Source organism: Leptopilina heterotoma, unplaced genomic scaffold (assembly GCF_015476425.1).
Source record: "Leptopilina heterotoma isolate Lh14 unplaced genomic scaffold, ASM1547642v1 Lhet_103, whole genome shotgun sequence".
Classification (NCBI taxonomy): domain Eukaryota; kingdom Metazoa; phylum Arthropoda; class Insecta; order Hymenoptera; family Figitidae; genus Leptopilina; species Leptopilina heterotoma.
In genome coordinates, this window is record NW_025110818.1 from 535,001 (window position 1) to 561,474 (window position 26,474).

At 21.8% G+C, this 26,474-nt stretch overlaps 2 protein-coding genes across 2 annotated transcripts in view; one reads left to right on the forward strand and one right to left on the reverse strand.

Annotated features, from left to right (window-relative positions):
• LOC122501268 overlaps positions 1–26,243 on the reverse strand; it is a 162,740-nt gene extending 136,497 nt beyond the window's left edge. The window contains exon 1 of the mRNA XM_043610607.1: positions 25,737–26,243. Coding sequence (XP_043466542.1) covers positions 25,737–25,739 — 3 coding nt within the window. The 5' untranslated portion in view covers positions 25,740–26,243. The remainder of the gene's footprint in view (positions 1–25,736) is intronic.
• On the forward strand, positions 14,913–21,281 carry LOC122501231. The gene is made up of 4 exons (XM_043610545.1): positions 14,913–15,061; positions 15,667–15,856; positions 16,732–17,604; positions 19,812–21,281. The coding sequence occupies exons 3-4, from the start codon at positions 17,461–17,463 to the stop codon at positions 21,024–21,026; spliced, it is 1,359 nt and encodes a 452-aa protein (XP_043466480.1). The 5' UTR covers positions 14,913–15,061; positions 15,667–15,856; positions 16,732–17,460; the 3' UTR covers positions 21,027–21,281.
• Positions 26,244–26,474: the final 231 nt, after the last annotated feature.

Below are 26,474 nucleotides of genomic sequence, written 5' to 3' on the forward strand. Positions count from 1 at the left end.
CACTCGGTCATCTTTTGAAGAAATCGATCACTCCAAGTCTTCGACTCGGAGCAATCGATATCTTCATGTTTTATAACAATACTTTTATAAATTGTTTAATTTAAAAAAGGTTTGAATTTGAAATTTTTGAATGTCTTAATTCCTGTGGAAAATCTTGTTCCAAAAATAAGATTAAAAATAGAAATTGTGCAAATATTTTTCTTCTTTTTCTAAAACAAAATAATAATTTTGTTAAAAAAATTGTGATTCATAAACAAAAAAAATTCAAAATAAATAAATTTTCTATTTCTGAATCACAGTTGTTTAACAATTTTCTAATTTTGTTTAGAAGTAAAGAAAAAAAATCTGCATAATTTCATTTTGACTAAACAAAATATTTAACAAAATTTTTGTCTTTTAATAAAAAGAAGTGAAAAGAATTCTGATTCAATAATTATTTTCTACAATTTTTGAATAAAATTCTTCTTTAAATCAATTATTTTTAATAGTTTTAGAAAAAGTTCTTCTTTGAGAATTTTTAAATCCATTTGTTTACAATTCAATTTTACGTGAAATTGCGATTATTCGGAAATTCTTCAATTAAATATACATTAGAAAATGAAAAATTGAAATAATTTTAAAAAATTTCTATTGAGCTTTTTTGAAAAAAATTAGTCCCATACAATTTTTAATTAAAAGTATATGAAAAATTTCAATTTTCAAAAATTTTAATTTGAAACCTTTACAAAATTCAATTATTTCTAAAAACTGAAATTATTAGTAACTTCTCAAACATTCAATTATTATCTATAACTATTTACTTGAAATTAATTTTTATTCGAAAATTCTACGCTAGAATTCAATTATTTAAATACAAAGTAAATCATTATTGAATTAATTGAATTTTTCTTAAAATTAAATTCTTATAAAATAATTTTATCAACAAATTTTTAAATAATTCAATTATTTCGACGAATTTTAATAAAATTTTTATGAAAAATTACATTTTTCGAGGATTTTAATCAAAATTGTATTAAAAATAATTAAAATTCTGCGAAGAGTTTTATTTATTTTTTTTTTAAATAATTGAATTATTGCGAAAAATTTTATAAAAAAAAGATTCAAACAATTGATTTTTTTCGAAAAAATTTAATGCAAATTCTATTTTTAATAATTCTTGTGAAATTTTCATTATTTTAGAAAATAATTGAATATTTGTGTAGAACTTTGTCAAAATTGTTTTTTATAGAATTGAATTCTTTTGGAAAATTTTATTAAAATAGTAGAATATTGAAAAACATTGAATTAACAAAATTTTTTAAAAATAATTTAAATGTTACAGTGAATTTTATTAAAATTCCTGACAATAATTGAATTTTGACATTAATTTTATTATAATTAGAGAAAATAATTGAATTTTGCTATTTATTTATAAAAATAATTGAAAAATGTTTACAATTTTATTTAAATTTTTGAAAATAATTGAATTTTTTATGACTTTTGAAAATAATTGAATTCTTGTAATGAATACTATTATTTATGCAAATAATTGAATTTTGCAATGAATTTTATTAAAATTCCTGAAAATAATTGTAATTGAATTTTGCTAATCATTTATAAAGATAATTGAAATGTTGACCATTTTTTTTAGATTTTTTAAAAATAATTGAATTTTTGCGAATAATAAATTATATTAATTTCGAAAATAATTGAATTCTTGTAATGAATATTGTTATTTATGAAAATAATTAAATTTTATAAAAATTCGTGAATATAATTGAATTTCGGCGAAGAATTTTGCTATTTATAAAAATAATTAAAATGTTGACCAGAATTTTTTTTTTTAAATAATTGAATTTCTGGAAAGAATTTTAATATTTATTAATGATAGTCGAATTCTTTCAAAGAATTGTGTTAAAATTTTTTGAATTAAACTAATTTTAATAAAATTGGAGTTAAATTTTACTAAAAAAATTAATAAAATTTATTTACTACTTTTCCTATATAATTATAAAATATAAAATACAAAATCGAAATTTGAAAATAGAATATAAAAAAGAATATTTAATTTACTATTCGAATTCATTTGAAATTATGAAAATGAAAAGAATCCAGTAGTTTAAAATTTCTTTTTAATTTTCTTTTTTTTTTAATTATATTACAATATTTTTATATTATAAATATGTGTTATATATACATATTTATATATTTGTATATAATATTCTCTTGTATATATTATATATTCTGTTTATCTTATATTACATAATTAGGTGTTGAAAATAAAATATCATAAGACTTATAGAATAAATGAATTTGTTTCTAATTTGTTATTTATTAATTCATTTGAAAACCTACTTTAAATCGTCTTGAAAGAAATGTATAACATTTATATTAATAATTATAAGACTGGAATGTACACTCAAAAAAAAAACTAGTAGATTTGACTACTTTTTAACTACCCTGAGTGATTCAATAGGTCCTCAACTGAATTTAAAAATTTATATTTACTACCGAAAGTAGTAAAAAGAACTAAGAATTTAGTTGATGTAATTAGATTTTGTAGTTGTTTTTGCAATTTAACTACTTTTTTTAGTTATATAAACTATTATTCTTCAACTATATTCAAAGTAGTAAAATCAACTACACAAAAATTGTTAGTAAAACTAAAAAAGTAATTAATTTGACAACTTTCAACTCAACTAGGTAATAGTAGTTAAAGATTTCGACCGAATTTTTTTCAGTGTAAGTGAAAGAAGCAAATTAATAATTCATAAGAATTTATTTTTCTGCATGGTAAACTCTTAACATCCAACTTTTTTTAACATATATAATGTGTAATCAATACTTTCCCATTTTAAATATGTTTTTGATGGATGATCACTTTTATAACACAAACCTGATTAATATTTTTCTCAAGAATATTTTTTTACTACAATTTTATTTTTTTTATTTAATATTTTTCTTTACATTTCTTCTGTTACCTACTTTTACAATATTATCTACCATTACTAAAATAGTGATTTTCACCGATTAAATGGATTTCATTAATTCAATTATATTCTAAATAAATAAATCAATAAAGAAAAGAAAAATTGTAGTGATACTTTTGCTTTTTTTAAACTAAAAGCTAAGCTAAAAAATGAAAAACATTTTTCCCAACGTGATAATTTGTTTAATTTTTATTTATTTGTTTAAATTTTTAAAATTTATTTTATCTATTATTACAAAAGAGAGTAAATTTATTACTAACCTATTAATGCAAAGAAACAATGTAAAATTTTAATGCACATTAGTTTCTCAGTTTTCCATTTGGAAATCCTTTTCTCAACTAGTAATTAAAATTTATTAAATCTCATAAATCACTAATTGACTGATTTTCCTGAGAAAAAGTCTATAAATTGCATCTCTTGCTGTTGAAAATTAATTATACACCTTCGATATAATATATAATATAATTGAAAATAATATAAAATTATATCAATTATTATTAATTATCATCTGCTATTATACAACTCAACACGTGTGACACACTGTCTTGCGTCAAATTCATCATTTCTAATTCACTGCAATTATATTTTGTATACATATAGTATACATTATTATATAACATATGTAATGTGCGAATTACACAGAATAATAAAAATAAACATCAATACACACTCCATCTTCGGCTTTGAATCTTTTTGGATTAACTGTATAAAAATGTTTGTTGTGGGCAGACTGTGTAAAGAGGCGAGAGATGACCGTACAAGTGCGTGTAACGGAATTTGTTGCCGCAGGGCCAAGATAGCCACATTCTTATAAAGATGATGCTCTCTATATTCATTGTATGAGCATCACCCGCAAAAATCATATCCAGATAAATAATCAATTATTTTTTAATCAGTAGAAAAAATATACTAATAACAATAATTGTTGTTATTCTTATTTAGGACATTTTATTACAATGTGATTAAAAAACGGTTTTAACAAAAACTACACTGAAAAAAAATTTATTTCATTCAAATAACCGATTAATTGACTATTATCAATTAAATATTTACTTGAATCTAATAATATTTATTGGAGTCAATTAAATGGTTTAGTTCATATTTGCTTTAAATACTGAAATTATTGGTTGAAATAACATTTAATTGACTCCAATAAATATTATTTGATTCAATTAAATATTTAATTGATAATAGTCAATTAAACGGTTATTTGAATCAAATAAATTTTTTTTCAGTGTAAATATAAAATTATTATTAAGGTTGAACTTGGCTTAGGGACGTAAGGCGTAACTTCGAGATGCTAAGGGTTAGGTGTTCAAATCCCGCCTCCTGTGCTCATAACGACTATTAAATTATTATTATTATTATTATTAAATATTAAAAAATGGTTTTAACAAAAAGCAAATATTAAATAATAAGAATAATTATTACAGACTTCGCACTCGATAATTAATTTTAAAAAAGTGTGAAAAAGTAGCTTTCAAACTAAAAAAATTAGCTTTCGAAAAATTAAACTTAACGACCAAAGAAACTCGTTTTAGATACTTCACAAAACTGACAAAAATACCATTCTATATTTTATTTTCCTGACTTTTTTCTAATAAAAATATGTATTTTTAATATTTTTAATATTTTTGATGCAAGTTAGGAAAATATCTTACTTATCCTCTAATAAATTGAATTGACCTGCAACGAATTTTATTATTCATGAAAGAATTGAAAATTTGAAATATTTATAAAAATAATTTAATTCATGCGCGGAATTTTATAAAAAATTATAAATAATTGATTTCCTTCCACTAATTTTATGTAAATTCTAATTTAAATAATTCAATTCCTGTAAAATTGTTATTATTATTTACATGAAAATAATTGAATTCTTACGAAGATTTAAAAAAAATTTTTTTTTAAATAATTGAATTCTGTTTGGAAATTTTTAGAAAATAGTATAGATATTAAAAATCATTGTATTGCGAAAAGTTTTTAAAAATAATTAAATTTAAAAATTTTTGAAAATAATTGAATTCCTAAAAAGAATTTTATTATTTACGAAAATAATTGAATTCTTGCTAAGGATTTTATTAGAATTTTTTAAAATAATTGAATTTCGAAGAAGAAATGTATTACTTATAAAAATAATTGAATTCTTCTTATAAATATTATTATTTATGAAAATATAATTTAATTTTGCAAAGAATTTTATTAAAATGCCTCAAAATAATTGAATTTTCGGGAATAATTTTTTTATATATCAACATAATTGAATTCTTTCCAGGAATAATTAATGTAAATAATTGAATTCTTGGGAAGGATTTTATTAAAATCTAAAAGAATAATTGAATTATATAAAAAAAAATTTAATAAAATCCTGTGAAAAATTCTAATATTTTTGTAAATAATTGAATTCTTCCAAAGAATTTTAAAAGAACATTTTTTTAAATAATTGATTTTTTCGAGGAATTGAAATTAAATTTGTAAGAAATTAAGAATAATTACATTTCTCGAGCAATTCCTGTAAAATAGCATTACAAATAATTAAAATCCTGCCATGATTTTATTATTTATGAAAATAATTAAATAGTTGCTAAGAATTTTATTAAAATTTTCAAAAATAATTGAATTCCTGAGAAGAATTTTCTTTTTTATGAAAAGAGAATTGAATTATTGCGAAAAATTTTATTAAAATGTTTAAAAAGAATTGGATTTTTGTGAAAAAATTTGTTCCTTTTGAAAGTAATTGAATTCTTCATAAGAATTTTATAAACAGTGTTTTATATAATTAATTTTTTCGAAATACAATGAACATTATGAAAATATTATTTTAAGTAATTGAATTCTTGTGGAAAATTTTATTTGTGAAGATAATTAAATTTTTCTATTAATTTCAATTTAAAATAGAATTAAAAATAATTGAAATTCTTCGATGAGTTTTATTATTTATGAAAATAATTCAATTCTTGCTTAGAATTTTATTAAAATTTTTTTTTTTTTTAAATTGAATTTTCATGAAAAATGTTAGTATTTGTGAAAGTAATTGAATTATTGTGAAGAATTGTATAAAAATTTTGTTAAATAATTGATTTTTTCGAAATTTTTTTGAAAATACTATTCTAAATTAATTGTATTCATGTGGAAATTTTATTATTTATGAAATTAATTGAGTTTTGGATGAAAAAGTAAATATTAGGTTTTAGTAGATGAGTGCAAAACCTGTTATTATTATTCTCATTAATATTAAATAATTTGTTTAATTAATAAGTAGGCTGTACTCTAAATTTTAATAAGTAAGAAATGAAAAAAAAAACAAAAAAACAAGTAAATTAGAAAAAAGAAAAAATGAGCTTGCGTGGCTATGCGGTATGCGTATTCGGTTTGCGTCCTAGAGGTCTAGGGTTCGATCCCCCGTGCGTGCGAGATTTTTCAATCTTAGAAAAATGAAAAGAAGAAGTAGAATACAAAGAAGAATAATAAAAGCAGTAGAATAGAAAAAAGAAATGAGAAGAAGAATACAAACTAGAAAAATGAATGAAGAAGAATAAAAAAACTAAAAAGAAGATTAAAAAAAAGAAAGGAGAAGTAGAAAGAAAAACAAAAAAAGAACATTAGAAAAAAAGAGAGAAGTAGAGAAGAAAAAAAGGAAATAGAAAGAAGAAGAAGAATAGAAAAAACTCTCGATAAAGTAGGGTATATATATAAAATGAATAAAGAGAGAAATATATATATATAAGAAAGTAACTGAATGGAGTCGTAGAATCTTTCAAATCGTTGCCAGTAACATCCGCATCTTGAATAAAACGGTGGGGACCATGACCTCGATTCACGCACACGTTCCCCATATGAGAAATTATCTCCGCAAGTAATTACTTGTCATGCTTTCTGTATTGATGCGGGTTTTCAACTTACTTCTTTCTCTCTCTATCACTCTTTTTTTCTACATATATATTTTATTTTCTTTTTATTACTTTTTTTCCCCTCCCAATATATATCGACAGCAATATGTATGTTTACCTGTTGAATGTGTACCATTTTTTTCAAGAGATTCAATATACCGGTCTTTAACCTCTTTGGAATTTACTAACAAATAATAACAATAATAATAATAATAATAATTTTGTATTGTTATGTAGTGCCCTTTAATTGTTTCATACCGTGGGCTATTTTTTGCAAATAAAAAAAAATAGAAATAATAAAAATATTATAAAAATAATAATTTGAATAGTAAAAAACAGCAATGCGTGAGTGGTTAGGTGGTTAGGTTATCAGTTTACGAATGTTAGGGTCGAGAGTTCAATTCCCGGCGTTTAGAGATTTTTTTCTCTGTTAGGTACACAAAAATTAAATATATTAAATATAAAAGGTATATAGATAAACAAAAGTAGGTAGGGAAAAAGATTAATAAGTGAAACTCAATAATATTAATAGTAAATAACAAACAATAGTACAAAATAATCAAAAATAAAAAATATCAATGCTTAAAACGTACCAACAATAATAAAAATAGCAATGAAAATAGACAAAATAATAACGATAATAAAAAAAATCGGACAAGTTCGAGTTTTACTCTTGCAATAATAAAAAATAAAAAACTATTTAAAATAAGCAAAATTGACAATTATAAATAATTAAAAAATAACAAAATTAAAAAAAGAAAACAATTAAAATCATAACAATAGTAAAAAATAACAATAATTATATAATGAAAAATAAAATTATGAGAAAACAACCAATTTATTATTAATTATAAATAACGATAGCAATAATAAAACAACAATAATATTAAAATGTAATGACAAATATAGATCAATTAAACAATTAATTCAATAAAACGATTCATAAATAAAAAAAATTAGTAAATATATGTTAAACGATTTTTCCTTAAAATCAATTTTAGAAATTGTGAATTTTACTTTTTAAAAAAAAAAATTTTTATAGAATCCAAATCTGGTAGCAAAAAGTTGTCACAGACACTTGGACTCTATATTTGGGAGTGTTGAGGTTCATGACTCATTTCAACTCTTGTTGACTTATACTACTTGTTTTTTCTCATCTTTTAAGCAAAACTGGTTATTACAGAAAATTTTTGATATTTTGAAAAAAACATTTTTTTTTGTTAAATTTGTCAAATCGCGACGTGTTTATTTTTCTATCGAAATTAAAATTTTATTCCTACTATCCTTGTTAATTTAAATTAACATTATTATTTTTTTTTAATTTTATTAATTTATTTAAATTATTATTAAAATCAAATTACTTTAAATTACATTTAAATTACTTAAAAATAAAATTAACATTATAATAAAATAATTATTATTATTAATTTTATTATTTTTATTAATATAATTTTCTGTTATTATTAATTTTTACTATTGTTATTGTCACTATTTAAATTGCTTTTATCTTTTAATTTTCTACAAATGAATTTCATCTATAAATAAGTTATGTACAAAAATAAAAATATTCTCAGTAGGGAAACAAAAATTAAATTTTTTTTATTTTCAAATTACTATAAATAATTTAAGTGAATTATTATAGAAATTATTATTTTTATTATTATTATTACATATTATTATTATTTGTTAAAGCTAAATGAAAAAATAAATTAAGAGCTGCACAATTTTGCAAGTAAAGAAAAAGTTAAAGAAAAAGTTTTAAAAAAAAGTTAAATAGTTAGAAAATTAATTTATTTATTTTGATGTAAGGAGAAAAAGGGTAATTCATTAATTAATTAATAATTAATTAAAATTAGTTGAAATTAAATTAATTTTATAACTCAATTAATTCGATTAAAATTAAATCATGTTGAAATTAAATTAATATTAATTGAATTAAATTATTATTAATTAAATTAAATTAAAATTAAATTACTATTAAAATAACTTAGTTCGTGAAAAAATAATTTTTGAAAAAACTCTTTTTGCAATTTTCAAAAAGAAAAATATTTCCAAAACATATGACAATGAGAGTAAAATGAATTTTGCACTTTTGTTCTAGAATCCCAGAAGGATATTATTTCACGCAAAAAAAAAAGAAAAATGAAAAAAAGTAATTGAATCTCTGCGGTATTTATTTACACAGAGAGACTTTTATGAAAGGGGAATGACCCAAAGTTTGTGTATATATTCACGAAATAGGTATATACACTGGACTGCATCCTGTAAAATGCAACTCTCACTTTCAAAAAGGAAGTTTTAAAACTGTTTGTCAGTTCGCCTGACAAAAGGTTAAAAATCTCGCAAGTATTATTATCCTCTTTCAAAATCCCCCGCAAGTGCAGGTACTTTAAACTTCGACACAATTTAAATCTCGCACGCAAACCGGCGTTTTTAAAAATCGAAAATTAAAAAAAATAAAATAAAAAAGAAATTCCCCACGAGTTTGAATTAAAAGAAGAAATTATTTATCGCAAAAAAAATGTTTACCTAAAAATTTATTTCACCATAAATGAAATAAATTTGGAATTTAAAACAAAATAATAATAAATAAAATTAGACTACAGTGAAAAAAATTGTTTTGCCTTGGGAATATTTTTCTTAAATGTAGAATATTTTTCTTGACTGTCTTGAAGAAAATATATTAATATTTATGGGAAACTTGTTTGAAGAAAATATTAATTTATAGGAAACTAGTTTGAAGAAATAGTGAAATTCGCAAATAAGTCTATGTGCAACAATAATTAGAAATGAAGGAGCAAATTTTCATTGTTATGAGACAATATCTAATTTGCATCCAGAATAATTAACTAATTTTGTTGCTTTCTTGTACTAATTTCACATCTCACGTGCAATATAATTGTTTAACAAACATGTAATATTGTTATTGTAATAATTAAATTATAGAATCCGATCGACTTTTTTCATTATTTTATGTACTACTACTACTATAAAATAATTATTATTAATATCATTATTATTATTATTATTATTATCATTTTTATTATTATTATTATTATTATTATTATTATTATTATTATTATTATTATTATTATTATTATTATTATTATTATTATTATTATTATTATTAATATCATTATTATTATTATTAACTTTTGTATTATTATTACTATTTTCCTTATCTACTTGTTTTTTATTATTTTCTTTTTTTCATTATTATAATTATTTTCTATTCTTTTCATTATTATATTATGTTATTTTACTAATTTTTTTGTTTCGAATTTCAAATTGAATCGTTTTGAATTGAATTTCACAAATAATAAAAAGAAACTAATTTAAATAAACATTTTTTTGAGGGAAAAATGAATTTCTCCACTTGAGAAAGCCAAGATCATCGCTAGGTGGCGTGGAATTTGATTTTGTCAACTGAACTGCCATCTAGCGGTGACCTTGGCGTTCTCAGGTGGAAAATAACATCTCCATATTGAATCTCAAGATTTTCGTCAATATTCCCAATTCTAAGTTATTTATAATCAAATTTAGAGACTTTGACAAGTAATATAAACTTATTTAAATTTTTAATTTACTTTTCTTTTCGATATTTTTATATTTATTTTATAATTATTATGAATTATAATTATCATTATTAGTATGCTCCAAAAATCACTTTCCACAAAATTCATTCCAATGAATAAAAAAATAAAAATAAATAAAAATAAAATAAATAAGAAAAATGAATAATAAATCCCCTTTATATTGAAAATAAATAATAATTTACGTGTAAACCCGAATAAGTAAAGAGGATATCTAAATAAATATCAATAATATTGTTACCTACATGAAATTAAATATTAAATAATAAAAAAAAACTAGTTATTATGAAAATAATTTCCAAATCTCTCGCAGTAAGTGTAAAAATAAATAGAAAAAAAATTTCTATATTACGATAAAGGTAATCAAGACACCGTGGAATATTTTTGCATTTTCCCAGACACATGAGCGATGTTACTCCGGTCTATATATATGAGTTACACAACATCGACGCTCTCTGGACACGCTCCGAGTGTTTTGACAGCGTGTTTTATTCATTATTTCAATTTCCCTCCTCTCCCTCAACCCCCCCCCCCCCACATTTATTTATTATTTCGTGAAACAAAATAACCATCCGTTTTCACTGAAACGACAGGAAGTTAAAACAATTTTAATTATTATAAAAAAAAGTGAGCCAACAATATACTTTTTAACAAAAAGAAATAAAATATTTTACCAAACTTTTTCGGAAAATATTTTTTTTCATTTTAATTTAATTAATTTATAATTCGATTCTCATTGTAATTTTAATTAAATTCTAAATTTATTTTTTAAAGTAATATTCAATTTTAATTTTACTTAATTCGATTCTCATTCTAATCTTAATTAAATTCTAAATTTATTTTTTGAAGTATTATTCAATTTTAATTTAATTAAATTCATTTTAATTAAATAAATTATATTAATTGTGATTTAATTGCATTAATTATAATTGAAGTAAATTTAGTTAATTACGGTTTAATTAAATCAATTATAATTAAAGTAAATTAAATTACAATTTACTTTGATTAATCACAATGAAAGTAAAATTAATTAATACTATTTAATTAATTAGATTTATTACTCTATTAACTGCTGAAAGTATCAAATTGCAACGTATTGACACTAAAAAATTATAATTAAAGAAAATTAAATTTATTTAATTTAGGAAATGTAATTTAATTTAATTATTGCAATTAAATTAAATACGATTTAATTAAATTAATTACGATTTAATTTCATTAATTATACACTATAGACTACTGAAAATATCAAATTTTAGCGAATCGATACGAAAAATTCAATCCAATTTTGAATCAATTTGATACCTTCAAGAAAAACTGCAAAGACTAAAATTTTGAATATAAATTATTTCTTTGGAAAAAAAATAGTTTTCGAAATTTTCGGAATCTTTTTATCAAATTCTTTAATTTTCAATTATTAATTAAATTATTAATTATATAGAGTTATTATTACAAATTTTGAATTATTAATTAATTATTTATAGTCAAATTTGAAAAAAAGACATTTTTCTTGTGAATAAAGTTTAAAAAAAAAATGTCCTACTACTAAGTCGAGAAATAAAATATAGCAAAATGCCATTGAATTTATATGAATGTGCCTCTTACTCGGAGAAAAACTGGTTTTTCAGGAGATTTTCTTTACTAATTAATCGAGAAAAATGTCGATATCCGCGGAACTTTATATAGTCTCTCTTTCGATCGACGAAAGAAAAATAAAAGTCAACGTTTTTTTTCTTTTCTTTCTTTTCATTCACTGGTATATATATAAAAATGTATTTTTGAATATTTACAGTTTACTTATGGTACTCATAATATTTTTTTTTACAAAAGAAATAATTAAACTAAACGAAATCATATTTTCCACTTTTTTTCATTTTTCACTTACAATAAAATAACTAAAGAATTGAATTTTAAAAAATACATTCCCTGTCCTAAAAAAATGCCAATAATAAACTATATATTAAAAAAAAATTTGTTTTCACAATGTTTTTCTTTGAAGAAAGAAGAAAAAAGTAAAAGTAAAGAAAGTAAAAAAGAAAATGAACATTTGGATATCGTATTAAAATTCACAAACAGTAAATCGAAATCAATTTTCTATATTCACTGTCAAGCATCATCCAATCATTTTTATATCCCATCGAAAAAAAGGAAAGTATAACTCTCTATAAAATTGTCTTCCGCAAAACCAAATCATGATTTAATTATATTACATAATGAATCAATGTATATATTGAGAGGAGAGAGAGAAAAAGAAAAAAAAATGTTTCTCTCTCTCAGTAAAATGTTAATTTTTTTCCTGAAAAACAAGTTTCACTTCTTTTGGACTTCCACAGAAAGTATTTTCTTTCCGTTATTTTTTTTCAAATTTTTCTACGCAATTCCGCATTTAGATTGACATTTATTTTTATAAACTTCAATGTTCAATTGAATAAAAAAAAACTGTAATACCAAATTTGAAAAAATAAAAAGTATTTACAATTGAATAGACAAAACTAAATTAGAATAAATAAAAAGAATTTACAATTAAGTAAATAAAATTAATTTACAATTGAGTAAATAGTACTAAATTATTATTAAGTAAATAAAAAATTTGCAATTGAATAAATAAAAAACTAATCTAATTTACAATTAAGTACCTAAATAGTACAAATTTGCTATTGAGTAAATAGTAGTAATTTACTAGTGAGTAATAGGACTAATTTACTATTGAGTAAAGAAAAAATTTGCAATTGAGTAAATAAAAATAATTTGCAGTTGAATAAGTAAGAATAATTTACTATTGAGTAAATTAAAATAATTTACAGTTGAATAAGTAAAGAAAATTTACAAGTGGAGTAAATAAAAATAATTTATCCAAAAATTAAATATTAAAATACATCAAGTAAATTTTAAATAAAAATTGAAACAACAATTATTACACCAGAAAAAATCTAGTTAGGGCATATTTAACACGAAATTCTAGTAAAAAACAGGTTTTCTGGTAATTCCAACCAGAACTTTTTTTTCAGTGTAAAATAATAATAATAATAATAATAATAATAATAAATAATTAAACAAAATTTTTCTTTTGCAAAACTATTAAAATTTCGATAAGAAAATTTATTGCAAAAATTTTTGAATTATATATACAGTACGAAAACCTACCACGTCAGTCATATCCCATGAGTGGGAGTGAGACAGACTTATGCGATTCCCATACTTTCCTATGACTGACGGATAGCTTTTCTTACTGTATACGTATAAAATTATATGATTTGAGAGAAAAAAATGAAAATTGATATCTGTGAGACATTTATTAAGGAAGCCATGTGAATGCGTGCACATAAATGGATAAAGAGAGCGCTCTTTTGAATATAGAGAGAGAGACTGGCAAAAATATATATACACACGCATATATGTTGCAATGTCAGTTTAAACGATCTAGTTTTCTTTATAACATCGCATCGGCACGCGCTTTTCATTTTATGTTCTTTTAATAAAGAATAACATCCTTTTATGACAATGACCCCTTATTACTGCATATAATATATACGTTTCGCAATAATATTTATTTGACATTTCAAGTTCAAGAGATTCTTTTCACGTATTTTAATATCAATTATTTTTTTTTATTGACTATTTTTTTATTACCAACTCAATAATTAATAATAATTAATTATTAATATTATAATTAATTAGTCACTATTCTGCAAAATTACCAAAATGGTATTTAATAATTATAACAATAACAAATTATTAATTAATATTAATTAATTAATTAATTAATTAATTACTGAAATGGAATCACTAAGTTTTATTAAAAGTGTTTACCTATAATAATTTATATCATTTATTTTTTTTTTATTATTGTAAAGAATAATTATAGTAGGTATAATTGATATTTATTTATAAGGAACGGATTTTTTTATTACTTAAAGCAATAATAATTTAGACAATTCTAAAAATAAATTATTAAAATTTAAATTTATTTAATTTCATTTAATTCAATTAATAGGCGCTGAATAATAATAAAAATAATAGGTAATAATAGAATTTTGTTTTAATTGGATAAATAATTAATTGATATTAAAGTTAATTAAAATTAACAACAACAATAATAATTAAAAATAATAGAATTTTTCCTAATTTTTAGTTTTTTTACTACAAATTTAGTTAAAAAAAATATTAGAATTAATAAAACAAAAACTGTACTAAATATTTTTAATATAAATTAAATTCAAACTCTTAAAAAAATTTCAGTCATTTTCATCATTAAAACTTTTTGTAAAAAGAATTAGGATTAAATTTTAAAGCAGTAAAACTATAAAAATGCTGAAATACAAACTTGTCAGCGATTTAATATTTATATTTTTCGTGCACGCGATTTTATTTTATGAACTGTAGGAAAATAATGTCATAAGAGAAAAATATTAAAAAAATGTTTTAATCTTTATTATTTTTCATTATAGCAGAAAATTTTTTTCATTTCAAAAGTACTTCAGTACAAAAGTGTCAAAAGCAAATATTTGTGCATCAACCAAACATGGACTACCGTAATAAATTTTTGGCGGTATTGGGTTTAATTTTGCTACTGATAGTTGGGAAAATTTCCATTTTGACAGAAAACGATGTAAGTTAAACTTTAATTCTTTATTTCTCGATAAAATCAGTAATTATTTATTTATTACAAATTAGTAAAATTGTAGAAAAAAACTCCACCTCAATTATTGTTTAAACATAACTTTTATATTGTATATTTCCTGTAAAGGAATAAATAAAAACTAAAACTATTCATAATTATCTGTTTCTATTATTTTTCTATTTATAAATCTGATAAATGATAATATTTTCAGAAATAAAGAAACTTAAAAGACAGTTTAGAATATACTCTAATAATTTAAAATTATTTTTTCATAAGTAATATTCTAACTTTACTTGTTGAATATTTGCATTTTGCATTAATGATAAGATTTGAAATTTGAAAATAAAAAAACCAATCAAAATATTGTTCTTTTAGATAATTTAAAAAATATTTATCAAACAGTCGTGATTCTAAAAACATCAAATTGTTTATGACAAACTTGCACATATTTTTTTTTAATATTTCAGAAATTTTTTGAAATATTTTCCTGTAAATTTCTTAAAATATTGTTGCATTTAGGAAAATGTTTTTTTCTCTCAAAGGAATAGGTGCCAAAAATTTTCGAAATGTTTCTCAAAATCGGTATTTTACAGGTAGAAAAAAAAGAAAGAAACCAATCCATGCCTGATGTTGACATCTGTACTTTTTATGATTATTCCTTTCAAATCGATCGCTTGCTATTTCAAAAAAATTACAAACCATTAATAGTAGTTATAGCAGGTGAATTTATTGACGGAATAAATAGAGTCAGAAATATATCTCACAGCAAAAGAATATTACACAGTAATGAAATTAAAAACAACAATTATTTGAATGAGATACACGGAAAAAAAAAGTTCCCAGATGTTTCAGGAATTATTTCCTAACTCTTGGATACGTGGTAACAGCTCTGAACTAGCGACGAACATTCAATGGTAATCAATGAATGTTTGAAAGAAATTCGGGAACTGTATTAGAAAAAGCTATAAATAGTCCATTAGTCTCTTTTTCATTACTTTCTCATGTAAAGTTCATGGCACTGGCCGCAACTGTTTCTGAAATTTTCGGGAACTCGTCAAGGAATCTTGGTGCGCAGAAACTGTGCGCACCAGTCTCAACAAGTCTCACCGTCAGTAAGACTTGCGTGCCTTATATATTTATTTTATGCTGAGGTATTTAACTCGCCTGTTTAGCTCAGCTGGATAAGACGCCGGACTTCTATTCTCGGGTACGCGAGTTCTGTTCCAGCCGCCGTCGATTTTTCTCTAATATGGTTTTTTCTATTTCAGAAACTTAATAAAAAATAAAAATTGTATGTGACCTTCAAGGATAAATGTGTGTGTGTGTGCGCACTTATTAATGAGGGGAAGTGGGAGGGGGGAAGCAGAATCCATTTTTTCTTGCATTCGCCTAACTTTTCGATTTTCTTGTACAGTTCCCGACTTTTTCAAGAACAGTTTGCCGAGAAGCGGTGAAATAGTTATAATTTGTAGAGAAATAGTAAATTACATATTTAAACGAGGCAACCTTTAGTTATCTGTGTACTACCCGCCGTATCCAAGAGTTAAGAACGAAGTTCCCGAATAATCCTCGAACTTTTTTTTTCCGTGTATATAAAATGATAGAGGACAATTTTTATCTATTTGAAGCTGACAATGTATACTATTTTGTTTATCCAGTAAACATTCCACACAATTTTTTCACCATATACTGTCAAAAAATTCTATTAAGCGATCAGTTGGGTGTTCATTTCATTTTGTTAACTTAAAGAAAGAGTATCCATTCTTCGAAGATATTTTAGTTCCTCTAAAACGAAGTTGCACCAAATGTCCTCTGGAAGAATATGTAAACCAAAAACAAAAAACTGGTAAAAGTTTCTCGGAATTATTCACATTACGAGAACAATTGTTTAGTGATAAAACAAAGTATACACATCCCTAAAAGCATTCGACAATGATTACGCTTGCGATTCGATTGGATTTAACATTAATTCTGAGAACAAAACTTTTTTACTCCATTTTAATTCATTACTGCAAAAAACTCAAAGAAGCAATAATTAGGGTAAAAAGGCAAGTCTTTTCGAAAGAAGCCTAAAATGCTTTAAGTCAAGAAATCTAGATGTTACGGAAGAAATTTTTTATGATGATATTCAAGAAAAGAATCTAAAACACCCTTTTACTGGAATTAATTATTTAAACTGGATTAACGAAACCATATTTTCTCTGAATAAGAATGATTCCTCATTTGGTAATATATGCAAATATGAACACAAAATACATATATTTAAATTATTCTGTTTTATAAAAGATCTATCACATATAACAACCTACAACATAACAGCCTGGATAGATAGCCTACAACTTGTCGCTAAATCACTGGTCAAAAATTTGAATTGGTTCAACAGTTTAATGAACTTGTACAAAAAGGAATATTTCTTGAAAAATGATTTCCTTTTACTTGCACTTGAAAATTTGAAAAAGCCAATACCACATGTAAATGAAAATTGGAGGAGTGTAATGAATACTACTTACAACTTGGTTTCAAATTTAACGGTAAGCAAAAAAATATAATTAACTAATGAAGGCTTCGCACTCGTCTACGAAAACCTAATATTTACTAATTTTTTACGTTATGCAACTATTTGGGTACTTTTTTAGATTTCAGCGACTAAAAGCTACTATTTTTGTTTTTTTTTTAGAATTTCCATTACTTTAAATTCGCTAACACTAGAAATCAAAAAATTATTTTCAATATCTAGTATTTTTATAAAATTTCGCAATAAAAAAATTTAATTATAAAAAAAAATTTATAAAATTCATCCAAAATTCAATTATTTTTATAAATAACAAACTTTCCACAGAAATTCAATTAATTTAGAATAGCATTTTAAAAAAAAATGTCGAAAAAATCAATTATTTAACAAAATTTGTATACAATTTCTTCACAATAATTTAAATACTTTCACTAATAAAAACATTTTTCATAAAAATTCATATTAAAAAAAATTTTGATAAAATTCTAAGCAAGAATTCAATTATTTTCATAAATAATAAAACTCATCGAAGAATTTCAATTATTTTTTATACTATTTTAAATCGATTAATCAAAAAATTTAATTATTTTTACAGTTTTCCACAAGAATTCAATATTATTTAAAATAAAATGTTCATAATATTTTTTATTATATTTCCAAAAAATTAATTATTTAAAACAATGTTTATAAAATTCTTATAAAGAATTCAATTATTTTCAAAAATAACCAAATTTTTAACAGAAATCCAATTCTTTTTAAACATTTTAATACAATTTTTCGCAATAATTCAATTCTTTTCATAAATAATAAAATTCTTCTCAGAAATTCAATTATTTTTGAAAATTTTAATAATATTCTTAGCAACTATTCAATTATCTCCACAAATAATCAAATTCATAGCAGGATTTTAATTATTTTTATTACAATTTTACAGGAATTTCTCAAAAAATCTAATTATTCTTAAAAATTTAATTTCATTCCTCGAAAAAATCAATTATTTTCAAATATTTTAATAAAATTGTTCGATGGAAATTAATTATTTTAAATACAATTTTTATTAAATTTTTTTGAAATAATTCAATTATTCTTTTTGATTTTAATAAAATTCTTCCCAAGAATTCAATTATTTACATAAATAATTCTTTGAAAGAATTCAATTATATTTATAAATAATAAAATTATTTCCGAAAATTCAATTATTTTGAGGTATTTTAATAAAATTTTTTGCAAAATTCAATTATTTTCATAAATAACAATATTCATCTCAAGAATTGAATTATTTTTAAAAGTTCTAAAAAAATCGTTCGCAATAAGAATTTAATTATTGTCAAAAATTTTAATTGAGTTCTTTGTAAAATTTAATTATTTTTAAACACTTTTCGGAATTGAATGATTTTCAATATTTATACTATTTTCATAAAATTTCCAAATTCAATTATTTAAAAAATTTCTGTAATAATTTTCGCAAGAATTCAATTTTTTTCATGCTCTCTAAATCTGAATCAGTGAAATTCCACTGAAAATAAGTGAAATTTGACTGATAATCAGTGACTCTATTTTCGCGATTTGAATCAGTGAAATTTCACTGAAAATCAGTTAAAAATAACTGAAATTTCAGCCATTTTCCACTGATTCGACAATTAAAAAAATACTTAAAATTTCTGTCACACATATTGAAAATTTCAGTTATTTTTTAATTAGTCAATCAATGAAAAATGACTAAAATTTCAATCATGTTTAACTGATCTTCAGTGAAATTTCACTGATTCAAATGGCGAGAATAGAAATTCTTCGCAAAAATGAAATTATTTTTATAATTATTTAAATTCTGTCATGAATAATAAAATTCTGTGCAAGAATTAAATTTATTAGCAGGATAAGAAAGAAGTAAATATTTTTAATCAAAATTAGGAAAAAGTCGGGAAAATAAAAAATACAGAATGGAATTTTTGTTAGTTTTGTGAAGTGTCTAAAACGTGTTTTTTGGTCGTAAAGTTTAATTTTTCCATAGCTACTTTTTTACTTTTTTACTACTTTTTTTAGATTCAAAGATACTTTTTGTTACTTTTTAAAAATTAATTATCGAGTGCGAAGTCTGCTATAATGTGCTTTATATATAAACTAGTTATTTTCGTGTTGCAAACACAAATTTTTGTCCTAACGGCATGGAAAGTATGATATTGAGAGTAACAATAAATAATTAATTATAAAAATTTCTTTCTACAGAGAGAAAAGAGTATGAAGTCTATTCTAAGTTCATCCTGTTTATTTTACAATTATTGGGAAACAATCGATGCTTTACTTCCTGAGATGAATTTCAAGAGATTTGTAATAATCGTAGTAAATGATATGTTGACTGGTGTTTGGAAAGCTAAATCTATTCTCGGTAAAAGAGTAGTACCAAAATTAAAAAGAGGGGATCTTCATTATAAAAACCAATTTCTATATGATGAAATAATGAAACATGTTCATCTGACTCTATCCAATGATACTTATTATTATGTTTATTCATTAAACTACGAACGATATCACGACGTATTTATTACCTATTTCGAGTACAAAATGATTGCAGATTATTCGAAAGTTGTATTTTACTTTGTAAATATTTCCAATTATTCTACTCGTGATGAAGTTAATAGTATTCGTCCAGATTCAGTAATTCCCGCTCTACCAGAGAACTGTCACTTATTCACAACAAACTGTAGGAACCGTTTTTTAAAACCCATATATTTAATTTCTCTGCATCAAGAATTTCACAGACACTATCCAAAATATTTTTCAGAATACGCCACTTTTTACAATAGTTTAACAGAATTTAAAAATGATCACCATTCACATTATAAAGGAAATAATTCCACTGAATATGCACAGAAATTTTATGATTTTTTAAAAGGACAACAAATTTCTTACGACACTGACTATTTATTTCAAGATTTACTATGCTCATCTTTGCGGGAATTAAATAAAAGAATTAATATTGATTTTAACATGACTGAATTAGGAAATTTTTCCTACATTTTTAATCTTTTGCAAAATGCTCATAAAAACGTAACATCAATAAATATCGCAGACAATGATAATTTGAAATATTTTTGTATGAATTCGAATATTTTGCAATTTATTAAATTTTTTTGCTTTTTAGAAATAAATTATATAGAAGGAATGCTAAAATTTATAGATACGAAATCGGATTATGTTAATAACATGGCAAAAATTGTTGAAAATGAGAAAAATGTTGTTATTGAATATTTGTCAAAGACATTAAAATGGATAAACGAAATATTATTGTATGAGAGAAATAAGAGAATTTTAGGAAAATCTAATGTATCTTACTCCGAAGTACCAAAAATTATCTCAAATGGTGCTGATTCGTTAAGGTCATGTTATTCAGTGGTCACGTGCCCCATATACTTGACTATGGAAAAACTTTACACTGAATAACATGACCTTAAACAAAATTTATTTAATAATAAGAGAAACTGCACTTTATTCTACATGTTATTATAGAAAAGTGAATAATTAATTATACTACAGTTCGTCAAAATTTCCACAACTTGATGTTGACTTAAATGTGGAAGCCTATTTTTATAGGATTTTTGACAATTTTGAAATCCATTTTTTTACAATATTCAATTTTACGAAATTCCAATTATTCGTAAATTCTTCAATTAAATATAATATTAGAAAATAAAAACTCCAAATAATATAAAAATAATTCAATTAAATTTTTTCAAAATTCAATTATTTCTAAAAATTCACGTTATATTGCTTTTAATATTCAATTATTATGTAAAATTTTAACTGAAATTCATTTTTAAATCAATTTTTATTAGAAAATTCTACTAGAATTCAATTATTTAAATACAAAAATAAATAATTTGTTGAATAATTGAATGTTTCTTAAAATTCAATTGCGATAAAGAATTTAATCAACAAATTTTTAAATAATTGAATTCTTTCGACGAATTTTAATACAATTTTTAAGATTAATTACTCATGTTTTTTTATTTGAGAAAATAATTGAATCCCTAAGAAGAATTTTATTATTTTTGAACTAATTTTTGCGAAGAATATTATTACTCTTGAAAATAATTGAATTTCTACTATAATTTTGTGTAACTTTTCCAAAATTAAATTTTTTTTCGTGTCAAATAAAATTCTTCTATGAATGCATTATTTTTAATAATTTACACTGAAAAAAATACATGAGACATTTTCAACTACATCCCCTTAGTAGAGTAAAAAGTAATAAAACGAACTACTTTTTTAGTTGGTCTGGCTACTTTTGATACTTATTTTAACTGTTTTATGTAGTTAAAAATTATTAATTAAATTAATGGAATTTTACAGTTAACTTTGTAACTGCAGGTATGTTATAGAAATGACTATAGAAAGTAGTAGATTCTACTACTTAAAGTAGTTCGATAGACTAATTTTGTAGTAGTTTTTACTTCTTCTAGGAGTTGAATTATTTTCCATGTAATTTATGTTATAGATTTTTATAGAAGATTATCAACTGTGAAAAGTTGTAAATGCAACTACTTTAAGTAGTAAAATTAACTACAGTTATCAGTTGAACTGTGTCAGGAATGCCTTTAAGTATTAAGAAACTCATCGTAGCGGGCGAGCGTGGTTAGGTGGTTAGGTTATCGGTTTACGAATGTTAGGGTCGAGCGTTCAACTCCCGACGCTTAGAGATTTTTCTCCGTTAGGTATATAGACATTAAATAAATAAGGTATAGGTAAACAAAAGTGGGTAGGGGGAAATATAAAAAAATACAACTCGATAATATTTATAATAAATTATAAATAATTTTATTTTACCATTTTCAGTAGTTACTTTATTACTGAGTTATCTTAGTAACTTTAACTACATATCAGCAGTTAATTCTACTGCAAAACTGTCATTGGTTCCTATTTAACTAAGAAAAGTAGTTAATGCAACTGTATTATCACTTCATTCAACTACATATCTGATAATTAATGTAAGTTCAAAATTATCTTTGGGGACTTATTGAACTAAGGAAAGTAGTTAAAAAGTAGTCAAATCTACTAAGAATTTTTTTCAGTGTAAAAAAAAGTTCTTTGAGAATTTTCAAATCCACTTGTTTACAATTCAATTTTACGAAATTTCATCGATTATTCAAAAATTCTTCAATTGTATATTAAAAAATAAAAATTCAAATAATTTAAAAAAAAATTAGATTGAACAAAAACATTAATTCTACAGAATTTTCAGTTAAAAGTATGAAAAATTCAATTTTTCAAAGATTTTAATTTAAAACCTTTTCAAAATTCAATTTATTATTTCTAAAAATCCATGCTTATAATGCTTTTATTATTCAATTATTATCTAAAATTTTAAGTGAAATTAATTTTTAAATCAATTTGTATTAGAAAAATCTCTGAGAATTCAATTATTTAAATACAAAAATAAATAATTTTTTAAATAATTGAATGTTTCTTAAAATTAAAATCTCAAAGAATTTTATCAACAAATTTTTAAATAACTAAATTCTTTCGACGAATTTTAATAAAATTTTTAAGAATAACATTTTTTTCGAAAATAATGTACGTCAATTCTTTTTTAAATAATTGAATTCTTATGAAATTTGTATTATTTATGAAACTAGTTGAATCCTTTGGAGAATATTCTTAAAATAATAGATAGTAGATTATAAAATCTTTGAATTAAAAAAATTTTTGTAAAATAATTAAATTTCGGGGAAGAATTTTATTACTTTCGAAAAGAATTCAATTTTTGTGAGGAATATGAAAATAATTGAATTTCGCAAAGAATTTTATTAAATTTCCTGAAAATAATTGAATTTTTGGAAAGAATTTTGATATTTATCAAGATAATTGAATTTTTTCGATGAGTTTTAATAAAATTTTTAAGAATAATTACATTTCTCGAGAAATAATTGAAATTCTGCAATGAGTTTTATTATTTATGAAATATTGAAAATAATTGAATTGTTTCTAAAAATTCACGCTCTAATGCTTTTAATATTCAATTATTATCTAAAATTTTAACTGAAATCCATTTTTAAATCAATTTTTGTTAGAAAATTCTACTAGAATTCAATTATTTAAATACAAAAATAAATAATTTGTTGAATAATTGCATATTTATAAAATTGAATTCTCATAAAGAATTTTATCGATAAATTTTTAAATAATTAAATTCTTTTGACGAATTGTAATAAAATTTTTAAGAATAATTATACATTTTTTGAGGAGTTCGATTAAAATTGTATTGAAAATAATAGAAAATCTGGAAACCATTTTTATTATTTATGAAAATAATTGAATTCCTAAAAAAGAATTTTATTATTTACGAAAATAATTTAATCCCTCTGTAAAAATTTAATTATTTATGAAAATAATTATTGAATGATTGTGTGAAGAAATTTATAAAAAATTTGTATAAAAAATTTGTAAATAATTGGTATTCTTGTGAAATTTTTATTATTTTAAGAAATTAATTAAAGGTTTGTGTAGAATTTTAATTAAATTTTATTTAAATAATTTTAAATTATTATTAAATTTTTAATTAATATTCATAATAATAAATAATAATTACAATATTATAATTATAATAAATTAAAATAAATGCAGCTATCAGTAGAAGTAATTTCGAAACTATATTATACAGTTTTTGACTGAAAAATTTTTTCTTAATAAAATCACTGGTATAGTATCTATTAATGTATATATATAGTATATATTCGAGTGAAATGGGTGCAGCATCCTGGCAAGGTCCATGTTACGGATTTAAGTAATTATGTCAGTGACATTTGAATCGTTGATAGAGGTCAAACAAGGGGTCATTAAATTTATATAAATCAACAGATTAAGATAAAAGACATTGTTGAGAGTGTAAAAGTTAATGTAAATCTTTGAGCGTGAATAAAATGGGCGGTCACACTCGACCAACTATTTAAGGCTTTTATTTATGTATGTCACATGTTTGAAAATTTGCACTTGCTGATTTAATGTTTGTGAAACACATACCTATAAATATATACCATTTCTTATTTTTTTCTTTTCATAAAAAAAAATTAATTTTATCCTCGATTTTATTTTTGTTTCTCTTTCTATTAAAAAATATATTTAATCCTCGATTTTATTTTTTCTTCGCAATACTATTTTTTTTTTGCTTCTCTTTTAGTTATTTTTTTGCTTTTTTCGCCTTTTTTTATCTTTTCTCTTCAATCTAAATTAGTTGTAAAATATTTTTACTAATTTTAAATTTTATTCAGTTACTAATTGAAATTAGCAAATATTTTAACTAATTCAAATTTAGAGAGAATTTTAATTAATAATTTTTTTTATTTCTTTATTTACTTAATTTCATTTATTTATTTATATTGTACATTAATTTGATTTATTTCCACGTTCAACAGCCGATAGGCTTCAACTGTGTATAGTAAATTTAATTTATTTTCAATTACTGAAAAAGTTAATTTAGTCCAGTGGTTATATTCATGGTTTTGCAAATTTAAGACCTGGGTTCGATTCCCCACATATTTAGATTTTTGTTTTCACAATAAAAGTTATAGAAAAAATGAAAATTCATGATTTTTAATTTATGTGATAATATAGTACAATAATAATAATAATAATAATAATAATAATAATAATAATAATATAATAAATAATAATAATAAAATAATTTAGAAAAAATAATAATAATATTAAAATAATAAACGATATTAAAATAATCTAGAAAAAATAATTCTACTACAAAAAAATACTAATAAATGAAATATAAAAATATTATGAAAACGAAAATAAAAGATAATAAAAAATTTGTGTATGATATAAATAAAATATAAATAAAAAAACAAATATGATGAGAATTATAATAATAATAATAAAAATTCACGTTCAAAGCCGGAAGTATAAAGTGTGCATAATAAATAATTGTAAAAATATTAATAATGATAATAGTAATAATATTTTTAATAATAATAATAACAACAATCGTTTCTACTTAGTGTGAGAATATAATAGTAAAAACCCGGTTTTTAGGCTATAAAATGAAATAAATATCTCATATTATCCTACAAATAAAAATAATAAATTAAACACTAGTGTTTTAATAGTAAAATTTGCAATAAATTAATATAGTAAAAATTCACATACCATTCAGTATCGAGGAGCCAGGTGTTTGTGTATATTTCCGTGTCACGGACGACATTCACAATATTTCCTCACAAAAGTTTCCTACTACCACACCTCATTTAACCCTTTCTCAAAGTTTGAGCACACGAAAATATTGTAGAAACACTTGTACTTAACATTTTTTTTTCAAAAAAAAAAAAAAACACAAACAAAATAAAAGTTTTAAAAAAATACAAAATCACTTTTTTTCTCACTTTCCGATAGGAGGGGAAAATTTCTCACATATTTTCAATTTTCAGAAGAAAACATTTCTTCTTTCTTTTTTCTAATCGATCATTTTTCTTCAATGAAAATATAAATTTTTTCCTCTTCAAAATTTCCCTTTCTGTGAAATATTGTCCTTTTTCCAGTTTCCAAAAATATTTTTCCCCTAATGGCTCGTCACAGTAAAATTTCTTCTTCTTCTTCACACAATTTTTTTATTTTCACTTTCGAGAATGTTAAAAAAAAAATTTTTTTTAACGAAAATTTCACTTTATATTGATTTTATTGCAAAATTCTTCATCTGGGGATCCTTTTAAAAAAAAAAAGGATTTTTTTTACTTTATTACGAATTCTGATTACTTGTTAAGAAAAAAAATTCCTTCCAGATTGGATAATAGAAATAAAAATTGTTTGTTTGTTTTATTATATTTATAAATGTAACCGAATTTTCGAAAGAAATAACGAGGGATTTTTTGTGTGATATAAAATAAGGTA

Bases quoted from the DNA above. Each gene is read 5' to 3' on its own strand.
- LOC122501231 (XM_043610545.1), top strand. From the start codon at position 17,461: ATGAACTTGTACAAAAAGGAATATTTCTTGAAAAATGATTTCCTTTTA. The intron at 17,605-19,811 runs GTAAGCAAAAAA...TTCTTTCTACAG, and splicing joins ACTTGGTTTCAAATTTAACG to AGAGAAAAGAGTATGAAGTC.